The sequence below is a fragment of the Berghia stephanieae genome, chromosome 8, assembly GCF_034508935.2.
Source record: "Berghia stephanieae isolate SIO BIC M18660-M18661 chromosome 8, UCSD_Bste_1.3, whole genome shotgun sequence".
Classification (NCBI taxonomy): domain Eukaryota; kingdom Metazoa; phylum Mollusca; class Gastropoda; order Nudibranchia; family Aeolidiidae; genus Berghia; species Berghia stephanieae.
In genome coordinates, this window is record NC_088367.1 from 39,186,762 (window position 1) to 39,198,013 (window position 11,252).

At 34.4% G+C, this 11,252-nt stretch overlaps 1 protein-coding gene across 1 annotated transcript in view; it reads right to left on the minus strand.

Annotated features, from left to right (window-relative positions):
• LOC144978650 (uncharacterized) overlaps window positions 1-9,823 on the minus strand; it is a 20,204-nt gene extending 10,381 nt beyond the window's left edge. Inside the window, exons 1-3 of the mRNA XM_078924965.1 lie at window positions 9,349-9,823; window positions 7,868-7,988; window positions 410-1,763 (exon numbers count right to left, since the gene is read on the minus strand). Of these exons, the coding sequence (XP_078781091.1) occupies window positions 410-1,763; window positions 7,868-7,988; window positions 9,349-9,662 (1,789 nt within the window). The 5' untranslated portion in view covers window positions 9,663-9,823. The remainder of the gene's footprint in view (window positions 1-409; window positions 1,764-7,867; window positions 7,989-9,348) is intronic.
• Between the last annotated feature and the right edge of the window lie 1,429 nt (window positions 9,824-11,252).

Here is an 11,252-nt window from a genome sequence, read left to right on the forward strand (position 1 = left end):
AATTTGTTCATTCTTAATTGGTTTAAAACTTATTAATGATAAAACATAATTGAAATCGTACATTTGGACACACACGCATAAAATAATAATAATAATGATAAGATGAATAATAATAAAAATAATAATAATAATAATAACAATAATAATAATAATAATAATAATAATAATAATAATAATAATAATAATAATAATAATAATAATAATTAATAATAATAATAATAATAATAATAATAAGTTAATAATAATAATAATAATAATAATAATAATAATAATAATAATAATAATAATAATAATAATAATAATAATAATAATAATAATAATAATGGTGGTGGTGATGGTGATGATGATGATGATAATGATGATGATGATGATGATGATGATCATGGTGATAATTTTATAATCTATTTACCAAATCGACTCATCAACTTGGGGCTTGCAATGGTGAAAACGAAGTAGGACACATAGGCTGCCAGAATCCCAAACGAACTCATCTTTATGCCCTCCTCGTACCTCAGCCTTCCAGAACTTCCGGGCAGTGCAAGAGGCTCTCCTTTATATACCTCTAGGGTGAGAGTGTTGCTCTGGTATAAAGTGGTCGAGCAGACAACAATACCGCTAAAGAAAATAGCAAGAATACAGATGCAAAACTGCGCGTTGCATAAGGAATTTGATTTGGGATTAGTTTCTTTGTCTCGTTGAGTTTTATTAATTTCAGCTTCCTTCAACTTCTGTAAATGAAAGAGACCAAAGACGTTCTCGTGAGATGCATTGAAATCGAATGAATCGGTGATTAAATTTTTGCCTTCGATGTAGGCAGGCGACTTGTCTTTATTGTCACCAGTATAATGTTGATAAGATTCGGGAATTTTCAAGCAACCTTGATTTTCTTCATTAATAAAACGAGAAATGTCCTGATGTGTTGCATTTCTAACACTGGAATTTTCTATTGAGGAAATTAGTGATTGGTATCCTTTTGATGGCATTGCTTGTTCTTGATTTGAAGACAATAAAATGGTATTGGGTGTGTTCTGAGTAGATATCGCAGCATCTGTGTTATTAGGTCCATAATCAGATAACAGCTTTGAGTCATTCCTACTGTTATGAAAACTTTCCGATTGTGACATTTTACGAGAACAAGTATAAAACTCTGTTTGGGGAATTTTAGAATTATTGTTTATCTTCTTGCTCTCACAATGTAATTTCCAGATGCTTTTGATGGAGGTGACCGATGAAACCAAACCAAGACATCCAAAAAGTACTGAGAACGAAAGTAGAGACAATGCAAATCCGTCAATGTTAAAGGCTGATCCTAATATTCCTGGGAAGTCGATCAATCCGACAACAGCAGCAAGTAGTCCTGCGATCCCGCTCATAAGCCCAGCCATGGTGAGAATACTGTTTCTCTGCTGGGTAGATATGATTTCAAGAACGGTTGCTCTTGACATTGCAATTGAAGTATCGTAACCGGTATCGTAAAGAATGAAAGGCAAAACGGAGAAAATTGCTATGATTGGTATCTCACTTTCGGTTTTTATGTGTTCATCCAATTTTGAAAATGTCGTGTTCGTTGAGAATACCACGCTTTCTTGCAAAGTTGGGTTAAGATGACTGCTGTTATTTCCATCACTGGAAAATCTCAAGGCTATTGATTCATAGGGCTTCTTGTTCATCTCGACGAATTTTATCCAGCTACAAATTCCAAGGGTTACCCAGCCGATCAGAAGACAGACAGATGTCATGCTTAGTAAAATCAACTTCCGTTTCTAAAAATTAGATAGAAAATGAAAACAAAAAATAATAATTAATTGAGAAGAAACCACCAACACAAACACACACACACACACACACACACACACACAGAGACACACACATACATATCTATGTATATATAAAATAAAAACCACGAAATAAAAGTGAACGGTTTGTACGTCTGTTTGGTTTTTTGTTTGTTTGTTTTGTTGGGTTTGTTTTTTGTTTTGTTTTTTTTTTTTGTTTTGTTTTTGTCTTTGTTTTTTAAAGTCATGAAAACTAACGGGGGGTGAGGGAGATGGGGGAGAGGGAAAGAGGGAGTTGTTACATTGGGAGGGATAGTGAGGGAAAGAGGGGGGGGGGGAAGGGACGGAGGGTGTGATTTATTTGGGATGGGCGAATGGGAATATTTTAGGAAAGGAGGAATTTGGGAGGGGGGGCGGTGAAGGGGGTGGGGGCGGGGGAGGGAAGGGGGTGGGAAGTAGCAATGACTATCCCGCAAAAATCTTTGGGCCTCCTTTTCGCTCACGAAGTGCCCAAATTCGCGACAAAATATGGGACGAAGCCGTTCCGTACATGCTATTTTAAAAAAATTAATTACGAAGCTGTTTATCATGAATATGACTGAAAGTTGGCACACAGTTAAAAAGAGTCATTTTAGATTATGTCAAGCGACAAAACTCGTACGATTACCAGAAGACGTTAAAAATAGATGTTAACTCTTAGGAGTACAATATTTCTAAAACTACAAAGAGGAGAGATTTTGTCGCTCATAAGGTTATATATGCATTTCTTCTATTTATATTTCAAATTTCATTGGATTATGATAAGTACTTTTCCCGTATTCTCACAAAACATCAACCCAATTTGCATTTCAATGAGTGAAAATATGGAGACGGCCATTTTGCTCCACCAGAAGCTGCCAGGTGGCCACACTTTAACCTGACCAAATTCGACTTCAAAAGTGGCTAAATAGAAAATCATATGGCTTTCACTATTAAGACTGGCCCACTTAAAATAAACTAAATTTTAACAAACAGAAAATTGAATAGACTAGGATAAATATCAATGAGACAAAAATAGATGAATAAAATTTAATAAAAGAAGCAAAATTATATATTTGGCCACACGAGTGGCCATCTGGCAACTTGTTCGCGGTGCACAAATCCTTGCGCGCTTTTTTTTAATAAAGGCATTGTTTCATTGTTATGGCATAGGGATAGTAGATTAACTCTCCTCTCCTCTCCTCTCTCTCTCTCTCCTCTCTCTCTCTCTCTCTCTCTCTCTCTTCTCTCTCTCTCTCAAATAAATACTAGAAATAACATAAGCCATGGTCTCATGGGATTGATTGATAATAATTTAGCAGGCATTTTTCGTTTGATTTATATGTGTTGTAGACAAAATTACACTTCGGAAAAGTTCCAAATGATCAATATTATGTATATTTTAAAACAAAATTAAAGTTGACCCTAGCCATACAGCTCTAAAACTATACAAGTTAGACATTTTCTGATGTGTTCATCATATTTTCTGATAATTTTGCCATAAAATTGCCAAGTTTTAATATCTTATTCCACGTATTAAGCGAGATACAGCCACAAACCAGAATAAAACGCAGAAAAAGCGTCCCATATTTTCCGTATTTTTTTCTCGTTGTGAGTCATCCAAATAAACGACACATTTGAAACTGCATAACTTTGTTATATATTAATGGATTTCCAAAATTCAAAAAGATTTTTACTCAGTGGAGATAGGGCTTTGATTTAAGAGGAGTATTTCCTACAAAAATAGAAACATTTTCATAGTCATTGCTAGTGGGAAGGGAGGGAAAGGGACGTATATGGGGGAGGGGGGTTATTTTGTGCTCTTAAATTGAGTTATTTTTGGAGCGTCTGCACATTGTCATAAGTTCGGATCTTTTGTATAGGACGTATAGGAAACAAAAAAGATCTGAAAACAAAACAAAAAGAGATAAAGAGGGTAATATCTAGTTCTAGAGACAAGTACAAAAATAAAATTGAAAAATGCTTTCTTCTGGGGATATACGGGACACGTGGCGGGGGCTTAAAACTGCTGTTAACTATAATCCAAAGCCCACGATTATATCAGAAGATATCGAAATTGAAACTTTAAATAAATTTTATTCACGTTTCGACACAGCAAACAAATTTGATATTGAAAATGAAAAACATAAATTAGACAGGGCTTTGGAAGATGAAATGACTATTGAGGTCAGTGAAGAGGAAACGAGATTCGTATTTTCGAAACTAAACGAGAGGAAGGCTGCTGGGCCGGATGGATTGAAATGAAAAACTATTAAAAGAATGTGCCCATCAGCTTTCCCCCATTTATACACATATTTTTAACTGGTCCCTCCAATGCGTTTCGATCCCTGAAATTTGGAAAACTTCAAAAATTATTCCTGTTTAAAAAAAGAAAAACTTGAAACTATGAACGATCTCAGACCTGTTGCACTGACTTCAATAGTCATGAAATCTTTAGAAAAACTTGTTCTTGTTAAAATTAGGAATCAGTTTATGCCATTGAGTGATAGTCATCAATTTGCTTACAAACCAGGACGTGGATGCCATTTTGCTGCTTACAAACAACATCTACAGGCATCTAGATCACGCTAGGAGCTATTGCAGATTGCTTTTTGCAGATTTTTCTTCAGCGTTCAATACAATGCAACCTCAGTTGGTTGTTCAAAAATTGACTAGTCTGAATTTAAACAAGTATATAATTGCTTGGGTGCTCGAATTTCTTACGGAGAGAGCACAATATGTTCAATTAGGACAAAACAAATCTTCCTGTATAACTACAAATACTGGTGCTCCTCAAGGTTGTGTATTGTCCCCTGTATTATTCACAATATACACGAATGACTGTAGAAGTCAAAACCTGAGTGTACCTTTAATAAAGTTTGCAGATGACACCGCTCTTCAAGGCCTCATAACAAATGGCAACGAAGTGGCTTATAGGCAAGAAATTGATAGATTTGTGTCTTGGTGTGATGCCCACCACCTAGAGCTTAACATAAGCAAGACAAAGGAGCTAGTGATTGACTTTAGGAGAGTGAAAGAACCGATAGAACCGTTAAAATTAAAGGACCAATTCGTCCAGCGAGTTCCTCACTACAAATACCTTGGTGTAACGATTGATGACAGGCTCAAGTGGGATGAACACTTGAAAATAATTAGGCATAAGATGTACAGACGTACATATTTTTTATCAAAACTCTCTCAGTTTAGAATAGATAAAACATTATTTTATAGAGCAGTAATCGAAAGTGTTTTGTCATTTTGTATAACAGCTTGGCGAGGCAATTGCTTAGCAGTGGAAAGGAACAAAATAAATTCAAATATTAAAAAATCCATTAAACGCTATATAAATGATGTTGACGATGTAGATCTTTTATACGAGAAATTTTGTATAAATAAAACAACTAAAATATTAAATGACCAGTATCATCCACTAAGACCATCAATTATTATGTCCGAAAGAAGTGGTCGCCCTTTCTCTATTTCAACGAAAACAGAGAGACACCGAAAATCTTTTCTCCCGTCCAGTATTAGGCTTTATAACAACAAGCAATAATCATTTTATATAATTATTTCTCATTTTTACTTTTTAAAAATATAAATATTAATTTTATATTTATTTGTTTTGCAATCCTTTCAATTTTCAATTTATATGACAGTTTTAACTATTTTCAGTGTGATATTATTCATATTATAAGCGCAGCTCTGGTTATAGAGCTGCTCCTCTTTTTGTTTATATATAATAATCCTATTTCCATGTATTTTTATCTTATTGTGTAATTATAACACGTCTGTACAAAAAATTTCCTTTTTGGGATGCAATAAGTATTATTATCATTATTATTATTATTATTATTATTATTATTATTATTATATTATATTATTATTATTTTATTAATTATTATTATATTATGTATTATATTTATGACTGTTTAAAAGTATTTCCATTTTTCCAGTGAGGCACAGACTACACTTTCTTGTTTCACATTGATAGGACTACCTTTTTTACAATTTCCCATGTTAATTGTTGGCGTTTTTTTTTTTTTGTTTTTGATTTTTTTTTTTTTTTGGGGGGGGGGGGGGTTGTTTTTTGTGGTTTTTTTTTTTTTTTTTTTTTTGTGTTTTTTTTTTTGTTTTGTTTTTTTTCTTTTGTTTTGTATTTTATGTTTGTTTTGTTTTTGTTTACTTTTTTTCTGTTTGTTTTTTGGGGGTTGTTTTGCATTTATCTGATCCCAAAAGTGCATTGACAATTTTGTCCTCTTGGCTCTGCTTTCGTTATTCATGGTAGTTTTGTGATTTGTATATTTCGTTTTGAATGGCGGTTCTGTGCTGCCTATGTATTATGTTGGTGATCATGATAGCTTTATGGCCATTTGTAAGCAGTTTCCTTGTAAGGGGCAGTCGTTCCTAATCCTGCAGTTGCAATAGGGTTCAACAATCGTGACGCTACTTCCCTCGTAATGACGCATAGTAACTTAGTAACTGGTTTTAAACTATCGGAACAATGGCAGACGCCCTTATGAAATAATTTTCCGAAGAGCATAAAAGTGTATCCATAGGAGAAAAACATTATAAATCTGATCATGTTTTGACTTTTATACATTCTGATCACATGACATGTGAAAAAGTTCTAGCCAGCATGAAGAATAAAAGGAACCGATTTTCTATGTTAAGAACCAATCAGCTCGTTGCTGGGCGGATCAGACATCCGAGTCTTGAATCCAATTGGTACTTTTGCTTTTATCATTGACGTTACTGAGAAGTTCCTTGATGTGGTTCGTTATTATCTGCTTCATGTTATAAAGGACGCTGTAGCTTATTGTTTACGTTGTTCTTCCTGTATATTATTTTGTGGAGCCGATGGTTCTAGGGGAAGTGTTTATCAATGAGAGTGAGAAATTGTCTGCCGATATTTGTTGTGCCTGATTTGGTAAATGGCGGATTGAACTATATTATATTACATTCCGTTTTCTATTGTGTTTTTGTATGGCCTGGTTTGTTCCATTTTTATATGTCACTTTGTGATCGTGGTCGCCGTGTTTAAGTGCCGTCTCGTATAAGCATTTTGTTTCGTTGAAAATAGTTTTTATTTGAGAAGAAGCTGGTCAATCGCTGTTCAATTATTTCTGGAATTCGTTTTAGTATTGTGGGTGGGTGGTTGGAGTGTTTATTAATGTATAGGGGTGTGTTATTTTTGTTTTCTGTATGACCTGAATGTGCTCATAGGGTTGTATTTAAGAATCCACTCTAAATGGAACATGGATCTATTCTTCTTCAAAGAAGATCACACAACTGACAACTGACGAAACGCCTCGGTGTTGAAACGACCGTATTGTTGGCCGACATTTGAGTTGATTTTACTCATTTTCTATCTATCTATCTATCAATATATATATATATATATAATAATAATAATAATAATAATAATAATAATAATAATAAATAATAATAATAATAATAATATAATATAATAATAATAAAAATAGATGTTGAATAAGTGTTGAATGGTAAGCTTCAATTTATTAGACGAAGACATACTGTGGAAGTTTCGGGTTTCCCCTTTATCAAAAAAACACAATAAATAAAAGTCGAAGGACCTGTCCCATCATTGTTTTTGTTTATTCACCTTAACTACGCCATTCACACATATCTCATTTGTCCTCAGTGCCTTAGTGTTTTATTCATCGAGTTCTTTTGATAAAGGAGAAATCGGAAACGTCCACACTATCTGTCTTCGTCTAATAAATTGAAGCTTAAAATTCAACACTTGTCGTTATTTTTTCCTTCGAGCTTCAAGCAGCAACATTTTCATTATTTTATTATATTATTATATATATATATATATATATATATATATATATTATATATATATATATATATATCATCATCATCATCATCATCATCATATAGATCATATATCAACAAATATATACATTGTCCAAATGTTCTTAAGCATTTTACTTGTATTCCTCAAGAACATTGCGCATATTTATTTTAGTAAACTGTCATACATTTTAAACATATACCCTTATTATCTATGAGAGTAACATATAAATCTAGAAATAGCCATGTCTTACTAAAGGGTTGGGTCCTTTGTCCGAGAATCGACCCAAAACGGGCACCAGAAAGCTGTTAATGGAACCACTGAAAAGTCCTGGGAGGGACACGAAAAAGACTGGCAGACCAAAATACTGCATACTGTAAAGGGGGTAGAGAGAAAGAAGAGCGTCACATTATTATCTAGAATATTTAACACCGAATGTCAGTTTCTACAAAGAACATGGATGTAAAACAATGTAATGTGAACTAACGCCCAAATAGCGACGTGAACGTGTTTGCAGGTTTGATTACTGGACACAATGATGGGTCCGTTTTAACATTGGAGTATTGGAGAGTATTTTGCGTCATGAGACCATAGTTATTGTCTTTATCAGACCTTTAAATAAGTACACATCGGCCAATAGGGTATTAAGTGTAAACCAGGTAGAATGAGAAAAATTGAGTACTTGAAATCAAAAAGACTAAATAATGAGAGGAAGACGTTAATTTTACATAAATTATTTTAAGCTATGATTAAAATTAAGGTTTAATCTCCAGACCCATATCAACATAATACCGTATGGAGACGATTGGTCCCCGGTTTGAGAGTTTTAGCCAAGATGAAGGTCATTTAAATCGATCGATATTTGAAGGACGAGTTTTCTGGCAGAATTTTTCAAAACGATTTTGTTCTAGAGTAGGTACAGAGCTAATTTATTAAAAGTTAATGTTGACTGTCGTGATTTTGATAATTTGACTTTCAGATTTAGAAATAAACACACAAACACATCATGACTCATTTTGTATATCCGATTATGCGCACTCCCAACATACATTACTAGCGAGATTCTGGCAATCTCTCGAGAGAATTCTAAAAAGCGTGCTAGACTCCCAGCGTGCCGAAATCCGATGCTAATTAGAGGTAGTGACTTATTGTATAATGTTAAGAAGCAGTGTGGCTCAGCGGAACGATCTTTGGTTCATACCCGAGTTTCTATATCAGCAAATGGGTGCATAGGCTTACTCTTTTACACTATCACCCGCTGCTGTGTTGACCTGATCAAGTCACCCCGCCCTAGCTCAATTTGAGGCGCTGCACTTCGGCTGACGCCTGGGTTATTCCAGACTTCCCTTGGAATAAACCCTAGAGACAAATTTCCCCTATGGGATGAATAAAGGAAATTTTATTTATGTTATTTTATTTTATTATTAGTAAATTTCGATCACCCAGATCCAGCATGCCGTATTGCAGCGCGTGCTGGAATTGGCGTGCTAAAATTCAGCGTGTACTGTATAAATATAGTTTACTTACCGGATGGCCGATTAGCATTTAGTTGTATGTGATCTAATCAAAATCTAAAAACAACAATTACTACGGCGATAATCTGTTCGTTTACACTGTATAGTCACCTGGAACAACTACAACCTCTACGTCGTGGCAAAAGACCGAATGGCTAGAGCTCAGGTGGTCGCTGGTTCGGATAAGTAAGTAAATAAGTAAGTAGGTTCGTTTACTTACCTGACCACCCCGTAAACTGCTTCGAATTCAATAGAACAACTGTAGCCAAAGGAGATGAACGTTAACATAAACTGTTTGAACAGACCCACTTGTCGAGACGTCGTTGTCACCGATGCTTCACATCCACAGCTCGTCGTCCTGTCCCGATCGGAAATTATTTTGCCATTCTTGTCCCGTACATCTTGTTGCTCCCCATTCGGGTGTTGATGCTTTTGCCTTTGTTCTCGGTTATTCTGCTCCTGTCCATAATAATGTTGTTGGTACAGAATTAATGATTTTGTAAGAGACTGACTTAACGACAAAGATGATGCCATGTGTGGAATAATAATATCATGGTGTTCCCTTTTAAAATTTTAACGATATCTCTTTTCCGTCCTTTATCTTGACTGTTTGTTTCAGAATACGTGTTCCTGTCTCACTATTTCTTTTTATTTGCATAGATGCTTACCAAAAACTATTTAATATATTTCAATGTAGCCTATGTCAAAGTGTTGTTTTATACCATATACAGCGTACACAGTAATTACCGTAAAAATACATGAATTTGCATAATATCTTAGTCACGATGTCGGGCTAATATCTCTAACGGAACGAATTCTAAGGCAATAAAGGTTATTGTCCGAATGTTTCCAACCGCTGGCGCTTTATTCCGGGTTCATTACTCCTAACCAATCAAATCAGAATAATTAATTTTCATGACCATTAAAAAGCAGCATTCTGATCTGGTTTGGTAAAAAAAGAAGTAAGTCGATAAGAAACTTAGAATGTCCCTGCACGGTCTGGTTGTATATTTAAAACCCCATTACATAAAAAGGATGCCAATAGGAACTAAACAAAACAACAAAAAAGAAATCATAATAAAATAAAACTTGGGCTATCAAATAGACCAATATCTACTAAACGTGCCCAAAGCCATGTACAAAGGGTCCCTAACCAACAACGACACGGCACGTCACATGTAGAACAGACATGACGCCTGTTAGGCGACATTACATTTTTCCGCCAGACAACGCTTTTAACGGTCAGTTTTTTATTCATTTTACACCTGAGTACGGTGAAAAATGTGATTAAAGAGCCTTTTCCAAGGACTCAACTATGCGCCAAGCAACCGTCGAACCCAGGACCTTCCGATTCAAAAGCGAGTGTCATATCACAGGACCACATAATCGCACTTATATCAATAATGAGAAATATAGGGTATAGAACATGACTGGATAGCTCAGTGGCTTGTGTGGGCGGGGAATTCGGGTTTGTTTGTTTGTTTGCTTTTTTGTTTTGTGTTTTTTTTTTGTTTTGCTTTTTATTTTGTTTTGGTTTTATTTTTATTTGTTTTGTTTTTATTGTTTTATTTCTTGGGAGTTTTTTTGTTTGTTTTTGCTTGTTTGTTTCCTGATCCTTTATAAAAAATTTTTTTTTTGGGGTTTTTTTTTCAAACATTTAACCTTTAAGTCCATTAAAGAGATATTTCTTACTTATGCACTTTCGTACCTACTTACTTAATTACTTAATTATTTACTTCCTTTCTTACTTACTTACTTTGGCCTTTTGTCCCTACAGGGCATAGGCCATCAACGAAGGTCCTCCACTTTGTCTGTCTTGTGCCATTTCTTCCAAATCCCTTCATGTCTGTGCCGAGTGTCTCTCTCTCTTATATATATATATATATATATATATATATATATATATATATATATTATATATATATATTGTGTGTGTGTGTATATATATATATATATATATATATATATATATATATATAATTGAATCGTGTTGGATACAAATATGGTACGAATAGTGCTCGAAACTAGATCTAGAATAGTTGTCCACATCGACGGAAGCACTATAAACCTACGGAACCACTTCAACAAGCAACAACACACAACAAACCAAACTCATGGAACACA